The following is a 19,855-nucleotide window of genomic DNA, read 5'->3' as shown; positions in this document are numbered from 1 at the left end:
TACATTACAAAGTTTAATGATTAAATAACAAATTGCCATAAACATTGCACAGGAAAAAAGATACACATTCATAAAGATAGTCCAAAGTATAAAATTACAGCATAAGTCAAGTCAAGTTTTGCCCCCTGTAATGTAAAGATTATAAAATGAAAATAATATACCATTTTAAAACTAAACTAAACATCTTTTATGCAATAAAATAACTTAAAACAAATACTTTATTAGGAAGATATTTACTGACCACAGGCACTCGTCTTAGAAAAAAAATCCTATATACCTTTTATATAAAGGTATATAGGAATTTTTTTTCTGAGACAAGTGCCTGTGTTACTGACATAAAAATTAAATGGTATTTTTTTATTCAATTGTTATAAAATAACAAAAGTAGAGAACATAGTTACTTTGATCGGATTGTTTTCACAGACAGAATTATCACTTTGCCATGTGTGACTATGGGACATAAATCACATATTAGTACTAGTAATCAGTTTTTCTCTTTTCTATAGCACAAAGTATATAATAGGCTATGAGGAGCCAGAATCACTCATCTGACTTTACTTTTTGAAATGGATGTACCAATCATAAATTCTTAAAAAAAAAATCTTTTCCTTTGTAGCTTTAGAGGAGGATTTTTTAAAGAAAAAGGTCAATCGGAACCAAATATTGCCTCTGGTATTAGAACAATATTAGTTTCATCTTCCTTCAAACTTTGCTTGAAACTAGATATACGTGTTTTGAGAAAATATAATGAAAATGTGAAAAATGTATTGACAATGACAGATGTCAGATGAATGTATTGTAGAAATTGTATTTAACATAAACCTATATTTCACAAAACATATATAAAATAATTTAACTACCCTTTAAAACACATTTATAACAATTTAAGACTTATTTCTCAATAGCAACAATAATGACTTGGTTAATGAAAATGATCTTATTGTAAGCAAAAAATAATTGACTCATCCTGAACAAATCATGCTAAAAACTTTTTAAAAACTAACATACATTAATCTGAAACTCTGAGTATACTATAGTAGAGCACCATGTTGCAGTCAAACAAACTTAAAATAATGTTAGTATTACAGTCAATGACATTAATTTTAGAAGACAAATAAATAACATTATTAATTTTGGCAAGTACTGTGCATATAATATACATATACTATTATGACATCATGGCATATACATTTAACAGGCTATTATTAGGTCTTTCCACTTTTCATTTGAAGGAAATTGAGGTCAAGGTCAAAGGTCAAGGTCATGTTCTTAATTTTGCTTGTTATCGTTATTCAAAAGAAACTGTGACAGTTAATGATATGATGTGTTTGCTAAATAACTGTTTACAAAAAGGAGCAACTTCAACCTATTTCAGTCGAAGTGTTTTGGTTAACCCTTATAGGAGTTTTCTCCCCTGATGTATTTGAAATCAGTATTTCTCTACAACCATACAAATGATTGACTTGGGGTCTTTTGATTTGAGATCACTGACCTATGACCTTGAAATTGAGGTCAAGGTCAAAGGTCAATTTGACGTTCTAGATTTTGACCTTTGCTAAAAATTATTTTCTGTTCATAATAAAACAACTAAGTCTTCTGCATATACCTATTAATCTTATTTTTTCATATCAATTTGAAGAACCAAATTACATCAACAAGGAGTGACATTTTCTAACATCGTTTTTTAAATTTCAATCTTATTATCAAGGTGGAAAGACCTTCAATTGTTCTCTGAAGAATTGATTTTTAATTTGGTATTATAATCTTTTGAGCGGTTTAAAATAACACTTTCCATACATTGTATTTTGGTTAGATAGTGTTGTGCGCGGCACAGTACATTCTATTGAAAATATACCATTTTCTTTGTAATAGAAAGTGTTGTGCGCAGCACAGAACATTTCAGTACATAATAAACATGGAATTTATTAAAAAATTCAATAACAAGAAATCAAGCAAATTCCATTATTAAAAATAATTCCAAGTTCAAATAATAGCCTGTTATTTGTATACATGCTCTAATAATACAAGTCAAGGTGACACACAAAAACTTTTAATTCACATTAACCAATACAACAAAAACAATGCAGGTTGATTTTACTGTTCCCTACCATGACAAATGAGTAGGCTGAATGCGACTTCATCATGACCTTTACTTTTAGATAAAATTTTTGAAATAAGGATGGCTGAACGCGAGGGTAAATACAACATACATGTATAGTATAATCTTATTTGTTCATGAAAGCATGACAGTCTTTCTTTAGAAGGATTATTTGATGGAAAAACCTTTATTATACAAAAGCTACATTTTTTTTAAAAAAGTTCATAATAAAATTCAGAATTAAAACATATAAACACATAAAACACCATGAGTTCAGTGTTTTAATGCTTCACAAAAACACACAATGATTGGATTCTAATTTTGACTAGTCAATTGAACCTTGAACCACAATCATCAAAGCAAATGAAGAAAACTAATCGATTTCAAATGCTTTGGTGAGCTTATAAAAATCCATCATTACATAACGATAGTTTAACTAGAGAATAAAATTTAAGTGTACAAATTTTATGTTTGAAAAAATAAAATAAAATAAAAACAAAATTATATGTCTTATATATCAATATCAACATGATCATAAGTAAAAATAATACAAGCACAATATTATGAAAATTATATATACCAATAGTAGCACCATTTTTATCTTTAATTCATTTGTTCAAATAACATGTCAATGTGAAATTGTTGGCAGAATATTTTAAAACTAGAGGCTCCCAGGTGCCTTAATTGCTCACCTGGTAAAAATATGTAACATGTAAATCATTAGCATGGGTGGCAGTCGTCTTTTAAACACTCAGTTATTGTGATAAGGCGAGACACAGATCCCCTTAGTCAACATTTAAAAAAAAAGTTTTAGGTTATTTTAAGAAAATAAAATCTGTAATAATATCTATCATTGTAGTTCTTTTCTTGCTTATCCTTTTTTTTGCTATTTTACAGTTTTTCTTTATAAAAAATTGTATTCAATAAAACTGTCAAAAAAGGAAATAAATCAGCAATAGCTCAACACTTCCAAATTTCAGTTTTGTTGATTTATTTATAGATTTTATTTTGCTGATCACTTTGTTGGAAAATGATTTTTTTTCATACTTTTCAAGAAAATAACATTAAATCAATAAATGCAAAAATTCTGGAAAATTGCTAGTTACAGAGTCAATCCACTATTTTTTTTCAATTTATGATATATTTGTAGATCTTGGTTTGCTGCATATTTTTTTAAAACACTTTCTCTTTATCTTTTACAGATTTTAAAGCTAAATTAAAAAACCACTAGAACTTATAGTGATCCCTTCCCCCCTGAAAACAAATAAATACAATTCAAGGCTATTAAAGCAGAGATTCAGATTGAAGTTGTACTAGCTCAGTAAAGTCAGAGCATCATGACTCTAAAATATCCCCATCCCTCCCCCTTTTCCATACATCCTTGCTATGGGTCATTGGGCCTTTAATCTTGCAAACATATTAACTGTATGGGCAGATGAGCTTAAAGTAACTTTTCCCTTAATTTTTGAATCTCCACGCTCCAATGATTGACATAACAATTAAACAAGCCTAATCCTGACCAGTTACATTGTACCATACATACATGATATAAATAAAGTTAACATAATTTCTACTTTGTTTAATGTTAAGCTCGGAATGATCATTTGCTATATGTTCTGTTTTATATAAATTAAACTGAAGTGTATATCTCTGAAATGTCGTATGTTACAACCTTTAATGTTGCAGATTTTTTTATCCCCTCTTCTGTCATCCCTCAATACATGTGCTACAGTGTCAGCTACACCTATAGTTCAACAGGAATCTCAATACAAGTGCTACAGTGTCAGCTACACCTATAGTTCAACAGGAATCTCAATACACGTGCTACAGTGTCACCTACACCTATAGTTCAACAGGAATGGCACAAACTTACAGATAAGGAATGTTTATAATGGTACCCAGTTAGGTGGATAATAATCTGGTTTGTTTGTTGTGTTTCCCATGACAGTGTTTTCTCTTGGGTAACCATGGAAATAGATTACAGTCCCACCAGTAAGGTAACCAGCCCACCAAGAAAACGATCCGGCTGACATGATCATGTGATCCATACTGCCTAAAATAGCAAGATCTAAATACCCATTCAAACTGGCTGAGTAATATGGGGAATAATATATGTCTGGACCATCATCTAAGTTATCCATGCTCCAATGATAATCATTTGTGCATATGATAAATAAGACATCAGTGTACTTTCTCCTGAAGTAATTCATAGCCCTATAAAAGTAGGGAATATGAGGAACAGCATACCCTTTCCTATTCTGTCGCACTAGGTCACCCCGTCTTACATGTACTCCTATAGTCACTGCACGCTCTTTGTTCAGTTTTTTACGAGTATCTGCTAGGAATTCTTTTGCTTTGTTTGCGTACTGAGGTTTAAATATAAAATGTTTATGTAATAATTCTGCTTTTACATCGTCAAAGTATTTGAAAGACTGTAGATATCCCTGTATATATGACTTTTCTTTAGGATCCAGTTTAGTAAGTCTTGGAGTATAATAACCCGGTCTGTATTCTGTCAATATTCTACTATCTTTAAAGTCCGACTTTCTACCCATTTTTATAGGTAAATCAAAACAATCCCATAACCCAGTACCTTCAATTAACACTGGAGTTACATTGTTACGCTTAGCAATGCCTATCAATGTGGAATATTCAAACATATGGTTCCCTGTTCTTCCCCAGAAGGTAACAGTAGCAGCTCCTTCGTTTCTCCTCAAACTTGCCACTTCAACTGTGATTCCAGTACTTGTTGTTGGGGTTCTCAAACTGTACATAAGGAGAAGTCCTACTCCTATCAACAAACCACACAATAGTGTCCATTCTTTTATTCTTTTTCTGTAAAACAAAGAAAAACATAGTTAACAAACTTCACAAAAAAAATGCTGTTAAAAAATTACATCTCATGTTAAGAATAATTTTGTTTTGGGGTAAATTTGTCAATTAGTTTAGTGTCCATGTTGTACAAGTACTTACTAACACAGAAAGTTTAAACAAAATTATTTAATTCTCTTTGAGTAAGGAAAACAGAATATTTTTTGCTAAAATAAAGTCTCTGTAAATGTACTGACTCTAAGTATTGGTTGGCTTATTCTAGTAATGCCGGTTTGGCTCAGTATGCTCATATACAAGTTACTATTCTGTATGAACAAAAGGAGATGTACAGTAAACATACATGAGGGAATCATTACACCAATTAAAAGTGTGTAGGCTCTTAAGAGCTAATGTCGCTCACCTAGATCTATGAGTGTTTTCAATAATGGACACTGTCCAACATTGTAGACTAGAACAGTTCAGAATAAAAAATTCTGTTTTTGTTGATTCTGTATAGCTGATAATTTTTTTCAAATAAATTTGGCCATATAGATACAGAAGGGAAGGATTTTTGTAAAAGTTTAAGGAAAATGACAAAGGCAATGGACAATTCACCAATTTCATGCAACAAGTGATAAGAAAAGATTACTTGACCCTTTGAGCATGTTGAGCCAGGCAAGCTAGAAAATCAAAAGACATCCAATCCACTCTGGATAGGATTTCACCTGTGTTATAAGGTAATTGTATGGAAATGAGGCTACATGCAGGATATTCATAACATTATTTGTTTAATTCAAGGATTTGTAAAGTATACAAATCAGTTTAATTACAAAATAATTATAGACAGAAAAGAAAATCATTTTTTTTTATAAAATAATAGACTATGCATATACGAGAAAATTAGCAATAAATGATTTTATTCTACTCAACACTGAAAAATGTATCAATATATTTATATGTAATTGATAAAAAATATATACAATGTGTATGTATATAGTTTTATACCATTATTATTATACTGTCTTTGGTTATATAAGCGACATTTAGAAAAAAGGATTTGAAAAAAATGCAAGGCTACATCAGACACATATAAATATGTATATGTCTCTGGCTATATCAAAAGCTAAGTCATGTAAGTAGTTATATAAATCATGTTTGATAAGTGAAATTCACTTAAATTGATAAAAGATATATACAAACAGGTTTAATTATGAAGTTCTATACCTGTTCAAAATTGGCTGGATAAACTGTGTATAATATTAATAAATAATATAATTATCAAAGTGAAAAAGAATTAAAAAAAAAATGTGGCAAGATTACCAATGTACAACTCTTCAAAAGTGACCAAACGACACAGAAATCAACTGTAACAGCTATAGGTCACTGCAAAGCCTTTAACAATGAGTAAAGCATAGTCAGCAATAAAAGGCCCCAAAATCACAAATGTAAAACAATTCAAGTGAGTAAAACTAATGGCCTAACTAATGCTAAAAAAAAAGAACAAAAAACAAATATGTATAACACCATGTACATGTACAAAATGTATACTTGAAACAAAAAACAAATATGTATACCATCATGTACATGATGTACAAAATGTATACTTGAAGAGAATTTGGACATCAACCTTAGTACAGAATAAACCAAGCATAAAATACAGATCAGACTCCCTGCTTTTAACCGTCTTCTGAAAAAAAAGAACTTAAAAAGTATGAAACAAAACTCATTGAAGCTAAAAGATAAGAGTGACCATCTTTTTTATAAAGATTTATACTGCCTAAGAGGTACACCATAAGACCAAGGTGAACTTAAAATAACAGGGGAATTGTATCAAACATTGAATAATATGAATATTCTAATTATAAAATAATAACTAAAATAAAAAACATAAAATCAAACAAAACTAAATGTCTAAAAAACTCTACATATTAAATCATAAACATTACTGTAGCTGTTATTCTTTTTGAAACCAATACCATTTTAGCTTTTTTTTTGTATCAAAATATGATTTTTTTTATGTTTCTAAGAGTAATAATGATTTATTAAAATTCAAATAAAATTGATTTCTAAATGGTACTGATTGTGATTAAGCATGCACATCACTCATCAAGGAAATATATAAATATATAAAAAATGTAGCACAACAAGCATTTTCATATCAAAATTAATAACTTGTCGAATCAGTATTTAAAATATGTGATAATGCCCTCAAACCCCAATTTATAATTATGTTAACATGAACATGTATTTTTTTTTTTCTTGAAGAATTGTTTATCATTATTTAAAGTAAGGACAATTTATTTAAGATGTTGACACATGTCATGTTTATCAGGGCTCTTAACTGAAAATCATAGGGAAAAGTTGTGGCAGATCTAGGAGTGTTTTAAATATAATTAATATATCAAAGGGGCATACACTTTTTAAAATCATCTTTTGGAACTGATTTTCAAACTTGTCCAAGACATTGACCAAATACACTTGAGAGTGCTTACAATTTAATTTCTATAAATATAATAGAATTTTCTTTCTTTGGAACATAACTCTTGTCCCAGAATATGCTAATAGAAATCTTTAATATAAATGTCAAAACAATCCTGCCAGAAATCTGGGCTTGAGGGCACTTACAATAAAATTTTCTATATAATTACTATGTTCAAGGGACATAACTCTTTTAAAAACTGTTCATTTAAAATTATTTTTGAAAATTGTTCATGATTTCTGATATTAATGTTTGATATAACCAGGTGCTCCCCAGGGCGCAGCTTTATACGAATGCAGAGGTCCAACCCTAAACAGTTGGGGCAAGTATGGACACAACATTCAAGCTTGATACAGCTCTGCATTTGGATTGTGATAAAATTTTTGACATAATTTGAGTTTCGGACACAAAACAAATGCCAAGATCTTACAAATATATTGCGCAATATTGTGCAATTAAAGATTTCTTCTTCAAACTTTTCAAAAATTTGGAATTTGAGAAATTTGGGGAAAAAAAATGAAAACTACTACCACCCCTCCCTCTCCCCCCCCCTTTTTTTTGCAATTAGTCCAAAACCTGACATTTCTTTATACATAATTTACAAGTAGTGTAAGGGAGGAAAATCCAAACATACCCAACATTGTTTGATAAATATTTTTGAGTTACCTCCCTTACACTGCTTTTAAATTGTCTTAATTGTCCATTGACCAAAAACCTAATTTTCCCCTTTTTTTGCCCCTAATTCCAAAACATTTTGAGCCATAACCCCCAGAGTCAATACTAACCATCCCTTCATGGTATGGAAACTTGTGGTATAATTTCAGAGAGATTCATACACTTAAACACAAGTTATTGTTTGAAAACTACAAAAATGATTACTTTTGGGCCCCCTTTTTGGCCCCTAATTCCTAAACCTTTGAGACCATAACCCTCAAAATCAATCCAAACTTTTTACCTTTGGTATTAAACATTGTGGTACAATTTCAGAGATAGAGAAATACTATTACACAAGTTTATATCCTGAAAGTAGATAATACTTGTTTTGGACCCCTTTTGGCCCCTAATTGCAAAACGGTTTAGACCATTATCCCCAAAATCAATCCCAACCTTCCTTTTGAGGTATTGAATCTTTTTATTAAATTTCATAGAGATCCATTCACTTTAACTAAAGTTATTGTCCGGACACCAAATGTGTCTTCAGACAACACAGACACAGATGACGGTGACATCATACCATTATACGAAAGCAAATTGTTTTTGCGGTGTATAACAATCAGTTATATATATTGCAGAAATTGAACAAATAAGAGCACTTAAATGTACATGTATATAGCAATTTTATGTGGAAATTACAAGGGGCATTACTCTATTAAAATAGTTGATCAGCACTGATTTTTTTTAAATTGTCCAAAAGATTTCCAATGAGGAAAATTTCATAAAAATCAGGCATGAATTGTACACTTGATATAAAATAAGGAGATGTGGTATGATTGCCAATGAGACAACTATCCACCAAACTTCAAATAATATGAATGTAACCTTACAACCTTCAACAAAAAAAAAGCCCATACATTATGCTCGGCTATAACATGTATAAAAGGCCCCAACATGAAAAATATGAAACTTGTAATTCAATAGAGAAAACAAACGGTCTCATTCATAACAAAACAATTTATGAAAAACAAATATGACAGATATGAACCAATGACAACCACAAGTTTCATAAAACAATCCTGTATGATGTATCCTCATTAATGTTCCAAAATGGGTTTTCCTATCAGCAACACATATTTTTTTTAATTGTCATTAAGTGGCATCCTATATATGTATACATGTTCAGTTTATGGCAAATATATAAAATTGACTTGAATGATCATCATATTAAACTATTTTTACTTTGTATTTAAGATGAAATGCTTGTTGCTCAAATACTATGTGTATTGATGTGTAAAACACTCACTTATATACTATCCTATAGTAGGAATATTTTGTATACAATCTGAAATTAATAAAACATGCATAACAAAATAGTCAATAAAAATAGAAAGCAACTCCAGATCTTATGGAAAATAGTGTATTTCATATCAGAGTGTCTAAATATAAGAAATAGTGAACTAATATGATACATCAATATGTAACTTTTCATTCTAGCATTATATGTTATCATGAAACCTTTCAGTCATCTTCACTAGCCAAGGGTTACGATCCACTCCCGCTCTCTTCACGTGAAGAGAGCGGACGTGGATCGTAACCCTTGGCTAGCCAAGATGCCTTTCAGTCTACCATGTCAATTAATATAATTATATGTAATGCCATAGGTCTTAATCATTTATTATTAATGAGTTTGTGCCAATAAACATATTAGTATTTGTGTATACATTTACCACACAATACGAAATACGTAGAAAATGAGACAAAGAGCTCCATGTGAATCATTCAAAAATGTAAATGTGTGTGTTTGTACGTAGATCCCTATGTTTACAGAGCGCCACTCAAGAGCTGCGAGGGTACAGTGGAATCCTTGTATACACCCTATAGGGATTAATGGAAATGTGTCACTAACGTATTTACAAGGACAAATCTCAATTCCCACCTCAACACGAGGGAGTGCTAGGACACCGTGCAGAAACTGTTATTATTGTGGAGAAAGCCCAAGAACAGACTACTTGGAGAAAAACAACTGGCTGCACGGCTGGAACAGACAAACCGAAGAGATATTAGCAGATTGATCTCCAGGTCAAAGTCGGGAGCAACTTTGACCAACTGAGGCCCCCAAAGTACAGATTATAGTTTAAACCCAGGTCATGGTACCAGAGATGTGTGTGAGAGGGGATTGGAGGGGATCCTGATCACGAAATCCAGAAATCCAAAGGTTCCAAAATTTAAAGTAATTTAAATCCAACATCCCGAAATTCGACAAAAAGAATTCCCAGATCCCAAAAGGATCATTTCCAAAATCCAGAGATCCCAAGCTTAAAAACACTTGTTCCGGAAATCATGATAAAGGTCTGACCTCCCTCTGAGAGGATTAAAATCACCCAACTTCAGCAGAGTTCCCGAAATCTTTTTTTCCCTGGTGGTCCTTGAAAGAAAATCTGCTGGTCCTCACTATTAATTTCATTGAAAAATACTAAAATTGTGTCAGTCCTATGCAACATTTTGGTGGTAAAATACTGAGGACCACCACTTTTCGCGAACTCTGCGCCAAGTGGTTCTGATGAACATTTACTGACATTTTTTGCACCCCAAGTGAGAATCGAACTCGGGACCTTTAGCACTGTAGCCATGGGTCTTAAACACAATACTGTCATGTATTGTGTCCTTAACTTATGTATCAGAGTTACTCCCTTTTAGTTAGTCACCTGCACAGTTGTTGTTTAACTGACAGTTGAAGACAAAACTTCCCATGTCAACGGAACTTCTCAAGCCAAAAGCTTTTGGATCAAAACAAAAAGAACTAATGGAACGTCAAAAACATCAAAAACACTATTATGACAAAACTTTGAAACCGTTACTGAGTATTGCGCCAGGAGAAATTGTCCGCTTTAAGAAAGAAGATAAAAGTACTTGGGAACCAGCATTAGTTGACACAGAACACAGTGAACGTTCCTATGTGTTACGCGCCGAAAATGATAAACTTTATCGACGAAACCGAAAACACATCTTAAAAACCAACGAAAAAGTGTTTAACAAGGACAATTCACAAAATGACCTTGAGTTTCCAATGGTGGACAATTCAATCGACTGCGAACCGCCAACTGTTGTAAACCACAATCAGCAAGAAACACTAAACCAAGCTTCCACGCCGTCGGACCGAGCCGACAACTGTAACAAGATCTGGACGCATCTCAAGGAAACCTGCGTACCTCACAGAACACTTTGTGTGAAATACAAAAAACTGTTAATTTGTTCAATTCAGTAGTTAATAGTAGTTAGTTACATTTTTCTTAAATTTTCTAGTCAAAGAAAGACATTAATTTTACTAATAATTGATATTCAAATTGTTTAATTTAGTAAATAAGAAATAGACATCTTGAGAACGAACTTTAAAAACTTTAAAAAGGGAGATGTCATGTATTGTGTTCCATACTTATGTATCAGAGTTACTCCCCTTTAGTTATTAAAGCATTGTTAGTCAGCCATTGTTGTATTCTAGACGTACCCCACAAATACCACAAACTCACATATGACTCATATATGTCTCTGACAACCTTAACGGCTTATTATATATCCTTATACGAGGGTAGTAATGCCCTTCATCGTCAGGCGTCAAACGGTCATTTTCAACTACCGTTGGCGTCCAATGGGTTAAATTTTTACTGTGTTTCGTCAAACTATCCTGATCGTTACCGTCATTTTTGAAAAATTTCATCAAAATCAGTCAATTTTCTTTTCGAAAGAAAGTGTACATTTTATAGTTATGCACAACAAAAATACTGTTAAGGGCATCCGATACAGTTTCAAGGGAGTTAACTCTTGGCGCGACGTTAAGCGTTTGAATTCCTGCAAAACGTCACTTTTTGCAGGACGTAATGCGTGTAATGTTCCGTAATAAGAAACGTAATGTGGAAATTCGATGCTCCAATTTCTGTTTCTCCTGCATGCTAACTTCTACGCCATTAATATTAGTGCATTTCATTCTAACAGGATAACAGTCTAATAAAACAAATTACTGTTTCTTTGAGATCTTCAACAAAATATCGCGTATAGTGAGCAATCTGAAGACGACTGACCCTTTGGGTGCATGTCAATTATCATTTTTATTATTATTCATCATCCATGACATTTTATTGCAGCACAGGAAACCAATGATATTTTAAAACTAATACCGAAAATGTGGGTACACGCCGCTAATATAAACAATGATACAACTTTTCTAAAAGAACAAAGTTCTTATTTCTTCCACGTTGCACCTATTTTATCTAACAAAAGGCAATAGCCAACAACATGGTTCTTTTCAGTCATGATGGTCAAACGATTTGTTTAATTTTTGGTGAACATTTTGAGTTACAGGACTTTGTAACTTAAACAGGTTTTTTTCACAGTTCGCACTGTATCTCAAATACGATTTATGACTATTGCTTAAAAATTTACACACTTCTTAGTTATATTAATCTGAAGATCTGTATATACTTTTTGAGGATGTCTGAATGATTCAAAGTTGTGATTTTAGAGTTATTGAGTTTATGACAAAAAAGGGGTTTTCACATGTCGCGCCGTATCTCAGAAAGTATTATAAAACTTCACACAATTTTTAGTTAAATTATTAAATTAGATTCTTAAGATGTGTATACTTTTGCGTGATGATTCTTTAATTCATTTTTGAGTTCTTGAATTTTTATTGAGCTTTAATTTGGGAATCATATAAAACATGTTGTGATATACAAACTTCTTATTGAGCAAGAATAATGAATGAGTCAAGATATACTTAGAATGACTTCCTGTACAACCCCCGTGTTATTTTAAAAATATGTATTATGTTTTTTTCATAAGACGACGGCGTATAATGCACTCGTAGCGCAGCTGTTTATTTTGTTCTTTATATTTTTTTATAAATATGTTAGAGAAATGACGGAATGACAGCAAATACAATGCAATTTCCAATATAATCAATATTTCCAAATGGCATAACTCTTTCAAAGAATAGTTGATATGCACTGATTTTCGAGCGTGTCCATACGATATCAGTTTTATAGAAAGTTAGCAAGAATTGTACACTTGAAAAATTTAATTAACAAGAAGGACCGGAAGGACAGACAGAGGAATGGACTTGCGATATTTTATGTATGCGCTATATGGTGAAAAAATATATAGTTATTGACCAATAAAATTACGCTATGAGAGAAGGATTTTAATCGCAACTAATCCAATCGTTTTTGCCTAATCAAAAAATTTCAAAGTTATAGTTTCATTTTTTGGACAAAAGCATTCTTGAGCAAATTGAGGATTCTCCTTTATAAGATTTTGCTTTTGTTTTCTGACCACATAAAACAGAAGATGTGGTATAATTGCCAATGAGACAACTTTCAACAAGAGACAAACATGACACAGAAATTAATAACTATAGGTCACCGTACGGTCTTCAACAATGAGCAAATCCCATATCGCATAGTCAGCTATAAAGATCAAGAAATGACAATGTAAAACAATTCAAACGAGAAAAGTAACGGCCTAATTTATGTGCTGCAATTTATGTACAAAAAAAAAAAGTTTGCAGGATAATGCTGAGTTCACACGTAATTCGAATTCGATTCGCATTAACTAATTCGAATTAGTTTAATTCGCATTCGAAATGTTTTACGTACTAACGTAAATTCTAATTCGAATTGCAATGCGCGTTAAATTTGATTTACTGTCCAAACGACGTTAACTTTTAATTCGTATCAACAAAAGCGGATTTCTCAGTGATTAAAACGTGAATAAAAGGATTTTAAGGAATATTTGTAATGAATCAGCAGCCAACCAAACAAAACAATATAAATCTAGAGGTCAACATACGGTATGAAATAATATACGAGTGTGTACAGTAAATGTACAAGTTTTAAATTGCCGAGTCTTTAATTTTAAAAGCCGTAAAAATTATCAACAGTCCGTAATAACTTTTCTTGAGATGTTTCTCACTCAGACCACAAACAGAGAGGTATTTGTTATTCACGTGATTTATTTCCGGAAACAATATTACCAATTTATAGATAGTACTTTACAAGCAATATTTATACATCTGAAAAATGTCGCCGGTAATTTGCAGAGCTAACGTCGAAATTGTCTGCCAGCGACGTCGTGCACTTTAGCGCTAACGTTGAGGTTACAAAGGGGGGACGCAATTTTTAAGATAAATCGCGTTTATCATGGAATCAAGCACGGTGACCTATATTTTTTATTTGAGATTACGAAAAAGCATGACAAAATGCAGTTTATGCAGAAAAATGATAAAAATGACATTTTCAGAAACAGTTTATTTCCAATTTTTTAGGTTTAAAAAAATACCACTTTGAGGATCTGGTCCGCAATGACAAGCAAGGCTTGAATAATTGTATAGTTATTCGTGTAGCGATTTATTTTTTTCCTTTTTGTCACTTATCACAGCTTCAGATTGAACCCGATCTTAATAATTTACGACGAAAAATATCTGCTCCAAAAAATTTATAACATTGCCTAATTTTTTTACAAAATTGCACAAATCCCCAATTTTCAGCCTCAATTTTCTCGAAAACAAGCACGGTGACCTATGTTTTATTTTGTGTTTTATTTTATAACTCGCCAAGGCCTACAACATATTACAAAATTATAAAAATGACATTTTATCGAGAAACTGTATCGGATGCCCTTAACGTCATTAAAGAATTTTTACCTTGATTCGTAATGAAGGTACCCCCATTACCAGCCTCTGCTGATACATGATGATGTATATTAAGTTTAACCAGTACTGGTGTCAGTATGTATGTATGTATGTACTCGAGATTCCGCCAATGTAGACGCACCCCTTGATTGACTGCAAGGGTACAGCGGATCCATGTACACTCCCTAAGGATTAATGGAGATGTGTCCTTTACAATATTATCCCACCACCAGAACAATCCCCACCCGACACCGCCCAAGGGAGCGTGTAGGACACCGGGAAGTCTGTTATTATGGTGGAGGAAGCCGAAGTACTCGGAGAGAACCACCGGGCCACTCGGTGGAAACAGACAAACCAGAGAGATATCAGAAGATTGATCTCCTGGTCAAAGTAGGGGACAACTTTGACCAACCGAGGCCCCCAAAGTACCCATTCTAGTTTAAACTCCGGTGTGGGTACCAGAGATGTGTGTGAGAGGGTGAAAATTACCCTTCTGATGTACTGATATTTTTAGCACCCCGAGTGAGAATCGAACTCGGGACCTTCAGCACTGTAGCCATCGGTCTTAACCACTAGACCACGAACTCAGTGATATATCATGTCGGGTGTTGAAGATTGTCGGGTAAAGAGTTGTTCGCTCGTTATATTAGTCACTAAAAGATGTATTTTGCTTTTTTTTTTTAAATCATATTGGTGCAAATCTGAATTAATTAACCTTTTGCCAAACGAGATCATCGTCTTCTCTGTTTTTGGCGTTTTACATTTCTGCTTCTACTGGAAAGATGTTGTGAATCCAATAACAATCCTGCATACCACAAAGGTAAAATATTGGAAACCAGTCAGTATAAATCTAATTGTAAGGTCTATTCGGATCGGAAACGTAAAGCTTTTGAAGGAATTCAGTAAAAAAAGTAAAATCACAAAAAAACTGAACATAGAGGAAAATCTAATCGGAAAGTCCATAATCACATGGCAAAAACAAATAACAAAACACATCAAAAACGAATGGACAAGAACTGTCATATTCCTGACTTGGTACAGGCATTTTCAAATATAGAAAATGGTGGATTGAACCTGGTTTTATAGCGCTAACCCTCTCACTTCGATGACTGTCTCATCAAATTCCGTTATATTTAAAATGATGCGTAAACTAAAGAGACATAATAAATAAAATAGTCAAAATATTGGTACAGCAGTCATCATCGTGTAACAATTTTAAAAGGAACAATTTAACAGAACAACATCAGTACGCAGAATCTATACATCAAGACCATCATGTATTATTTGTGAAGTTCATACGGAATAGTTATCAACAAGGTCTTGGTACCTTCCCATGAACTTTTTTTTAGAAAAAGGACGAGACGTTCTTTGACGGCCCTGGTTCATCAACTGATTTAGATGATATAAGATGGTAAACAAAGTTCCCTTTTTTGTATACTATGCAGACGCTAAATAAAGCTTATGTATTTGTTATTATAGATTCTTAATAAATAAATTTAATTTGAGTTCTGTATTAAAATTAACAAACATTTTAAACATTATTGAAACTTTTCACAAAGAAAAAAAAAAACAAGAAAAAATGCCTATCGTGAGTAGTGTCAGATTAAACTTACTAAGAAACATGAAAATCCAAAATCAACACGGTCTAATTCTTTTAAAACACTGGCAAATTCAATAGCCTAAGCAGCAGTGAAACAAAAACAAAATATCAAAGTTGATCATTCGAACGCGTGTTTAAAAAAGAGAGAGACTGACTCAGGCTGAGACCATTATGTTAGACATTTTGGCAAAACTAAATATGGCACTAAAGGTGTCTCCCAAAATCAGAAAAAATAATAATAAGGGATATGGTTTCGTAATCAAATTGGTACATTTGAAGCGCTATTATGGATTTACTCAGTTCTCAACTGAAGAGTGTTAAAAAACTAAAAAATAAATAATTGATAGCCAAAGATACTGTATGCGAGCGGGTACATTATATGTTGGTAAACTATTCTCAGATACGAGTCAAAAGTTTAAATTTGTGGGCCATTTACAGAATTAACTATCATTATATGACACGGATATATTTTAAATACAATATATACCTAGTCATTGGTCATGATAAGCAAATGTGGTATGAGTGCCAATGAGACAAATCTCCATCCAAGACACAATTTGTAAAAGTAACTTCTATTCTGGTCAAAGTACGATCTTCAATCTTGACTGAGCCTTGGCTCACAACGAACATCAAGCTATAAAGGGCCCAAAAATGACTAGTGGAAAACAATGCAAACGGGAGGTAAACCAACGGTCTATATAAAAGACACGACGGCGGAAACGCTTATGAACCACTTCAACAAACGATCACCACTGAACATCAGTCTGTTGTTTCAATCAAAGTCAAAAACGCAAATCAAAGAAGTTTAAATACATTTGATTTACTTAAGGGCAAGGGTCAACTTGAATTTACTACGAGCATAAGCTTCATTACTGTCTATTCGTTCATGAATTTGCCCTTTTACATATCATTGTATAATTAGTGAGCCGGTCATATCAAAAATTATTTCTCAGTAATGATGGATGTTTTTGAACATATTTTTGGGCTCAAAGTTTCAAATAATTTTTGAATATGCTACATGTTTGTTGTTTCCACCTACAATTACTGACATTTTAGGGTTGGAAGTTACACTATTCGTTGGATTTCAAAAGAACCATTGGCGGATCCAGGAGGGGGGGGTTCCGGGGGTTGGAACCCCCCTTTTTGGACGATCAATGCTTTTGAATGGGAACATATAGTTGGAACCTCCCTTTTATTCTGGGTTGGGAACCCCCCTTTTTAAAATGGCTGGATCCGCCCCTGAGAACTATACCCAAATGAAAATAATAACAAAATGAATTGAAGTACCGTTTTAGATCTGGTACTATTCTAGAGTAATTTTCCTACAGGCATGTTTTAGTCTTGTTTTTCATCCGGTACTATTCTAGCGCAATTTTCCTACCTGCATGTTTTCGTCTTGTTTTTCTGTGCGATAAGCTGGTCTGGTAATATTACCATTTGCAACCTTGACCACCGCCTAACATGTAATAGAACCTGTATATATCCTCTTGTTTATATTAATGAAACTAATTTTACATCTAGTAAGTAATAATTATGTATGTCTACTTAATCTATAAACAGGATGTATATTTTAATACAAAATAGATCAAAATAGTCCGATTATCTGCACCATCGACCCGGCAACGTTAACGTCAAGTTTCAAACAGTTTTAGGCATATCCTTGATTATAAGCGATGGCGACGCTCCAAAAAGAATTTACTATTTAATATGTGTGCAGGGGCGAATCCAGAATTTAATTTTTGAGACCTTTTTGGGGCTAAGAAACATAAAATAAGTGTAATATGCACTTTTAAAACGGTTCCTGGCGTGGGGCATGTATATATTTTATAGTCGCTGTAAAGTGTTAGGGTTGGACATTTTTTATGCTGTATTCTCCCTATTAATTGTATATCAATAAAATGATAGTATGGATCCAGAGCTATGCACTGATATTTGATGTGGGAATTGTCAGTAAAAAATAGACATGGAAAATTCTCGCCGGTTTGTTGTAAGTTAAGTTACCATAACCTCACAGATTTCTAGTTGTAAACAAGATATACGCATGGCTATTCAATTAATTTACAATACGACCGACACGAGTTAAAAAAAAGACATACAAGCATTTTTTATCCAAATATTTGGTTGATATGTTTCACCCCAACAAATTTAAGGGAAGTGAGGGGTTCCAAATTAACCAAAGGCTACGAATGAGTCTGAAATGAAAACGAATTTATGAATGACGGATACAAATGGAGACATAAAGGCCACACCCATTAGACAGGTTGCAGTATGTTCTTGACTGAAAAATGTATTCAATATATCAGTTCGGCGATACAGGCATTCCGGTCAGACACACAAAAAAATACGCCCGTTTTTATTCATCATGTTCATTTAATGCTAAATAATTCTGTTGGAAATTTTCGTTTCTAATAGCAAAAAATTGGACAAGATTATTGTTTTCAATCCAGATACGGCCAGAATTTTTGTTTAAGGCAAAAATCAGAGGCATTTTTTTTCTCTCTCAAATATCTCAGATTTCGGAGTGCCTCCTCAATAAAATGGTTCGTACTTTAGACTTTAAATATATCTAGAGCGTATACTGACTGTGGATCATTTTTTAGCCATGTTATTTTAGAATAGGCTGGGGCGTTTGGGGTTATACATGTTTTCGTAGTTATTAAAATAATATTGCTGTGGGACTTTTTTTTCCTGAGAGTGTAATAGTCTACTTTCTGTTTGGTGGAATACTGAAATAGAGGTCAATATGTTCTTGGTGAATCCTGTGTCGCTCTGAAGGTACCATGATTGTCATCTTCAGCTGGGGGCTGTAACTTGGATTTCAAAATGACTGAGTGACGTGTTTTCGACCCACTGGTCAACTCCACCATGACCATAGCGAATCACATGACTTTGACACTCAGTAAATACCAGCGAAAAATATTTTTATAAGTAAAGAATTGTTGCATAAAAATTAAACGGCAAAGTTCACGAAGTCTAGTCTGGTTAATCATGATGATGTTACAAAAAAAAAGTCTAAGCAAAAAGGGGGGGCGTACGCCCTCTACGCACCCTCTGGATCCGCCACTGCTGTGTCAATGTTATAGAAGTCTCAGTGTCAACGAACAATTTAAGTTTGAATTCGAAATTTCACTCAGTTTGTGCATAACAGAAGTTGCTATTGTTTTAATAAAATTTTCTACACTTAATTTCCCTTTTTAGGCATTTACTTTTGCCTACAAAGTCCAAATAGTAAATATATTCTATTTATATGAAATCAAATATCAATAAATAACAACATACACATTTCCAAATAACCTTTTCCTTCGGAAAACTATTGGGGATTTTAAAGAAGTAGGTCCGGTAAGAACCGATTCTGGCCTCAAATTTCAGGTTCATCTAACGAAAGATTTTGGACACTTTTTAAACACTTAAGTGTCTATTTCAATTGATTCAATTAGTTTGTGTGAGGGATTTTAACTGATTTAGTCTTTAAAAACGCTCCGATTCAAGCTTAAATATGAAAAATCGATCAAATATGCCAAAAAAGTT

At 32.7% G+C, this 19,855-nt stretch overlaps 1 protein-coding gene across 4 annotated transcripts; it reads right to left on the bottom strand.

Moving 5' to 3' along the window:
- Nucleotides 1–17,827, bottom strand: LOC143067048 (galactoside alpha-(1,2)-fucosyltransferase 2-like). 4 transcript variants are annotated; one of them, XM_076240036.1, is made up of 3 exons: nucleotides 15,443–15,553; nucleotides 9,349–9,387; nucleotides 1–4,933 (listed from the first exon to the last, which is right to left on the bottom strand). In XM_076240036.1, exons 1-3 carry the CDS (start codon nucleotides 15,460–15,462, stop codon nucleotides 3,985–3,987), a joined length of 1,008 nt encoding a protein of 335 aa, XP_076096151.1. In that variant the 5' UTR covers nucleotides 15,463–15,553; the 3' UTR covers nucleotides 1–3,984. The 4 variants fall into 4 exon arrangements, with proteins under 4 accessions (XP_076096151.1, XP_076096152.1, XP_076096154.1 ...); XM_076240037.1 differs by lacking the exons at nucleotides 9,349–9,387; nucleotides 15,443–15,553 and adding an exon at nucleotides 17,709–17,827; XM_076240039.1 differs by lacking the exons at nucleotides 9,349–9,387; nucleotides 15,443–15,553 and adding an exon at nucleotides 17,656–17,671 and having other exon boundaries at nucleotides 1–4,935.
- Between the last annotated feature and the right edge of the window lie 2,028 nt (nucleotides 17,828–19,855).

Source organism: Mytilus galloprovincialis, chromosome 3, assembly GCF_965363235.1.
Source record: "Mytilus galloprovincialis chromosome 3, xbMytGall1.hap1.1, whole genome shotgun sequence".
In the NCBI taxonomy this organism is placed as follows: Eukaryota; Metazoa; Mollusca; class Bivalvia; order Mytilida; family Mytilidae; genus Mytilus; species Mytilus galloprovincialis.
This window is presented reverse-complemented; position numbering and strand designations above follow the sequence as displayed.

Coding starts and splice junctions, on each gene's coding strand:
- LOC143067048 (XM_076240036.1), bottom strand. CDS start 15,462: ATGATCTCGTTTGGCAAAAG. Junction 9,388..15,442: donor ATGATCTCGTTTGGCAAAAG/GTTAATTAATTC, acceptor TATTAATTTCAG/ATTGTATACAAAATATTCCT. Junction 4,934..9,348: donor TACTATAGGATAGTATATAA/GTGAGTGTTTTA, acceptor TTTGTTTTACAG/AAAAAGAATAAAAGAATGGA.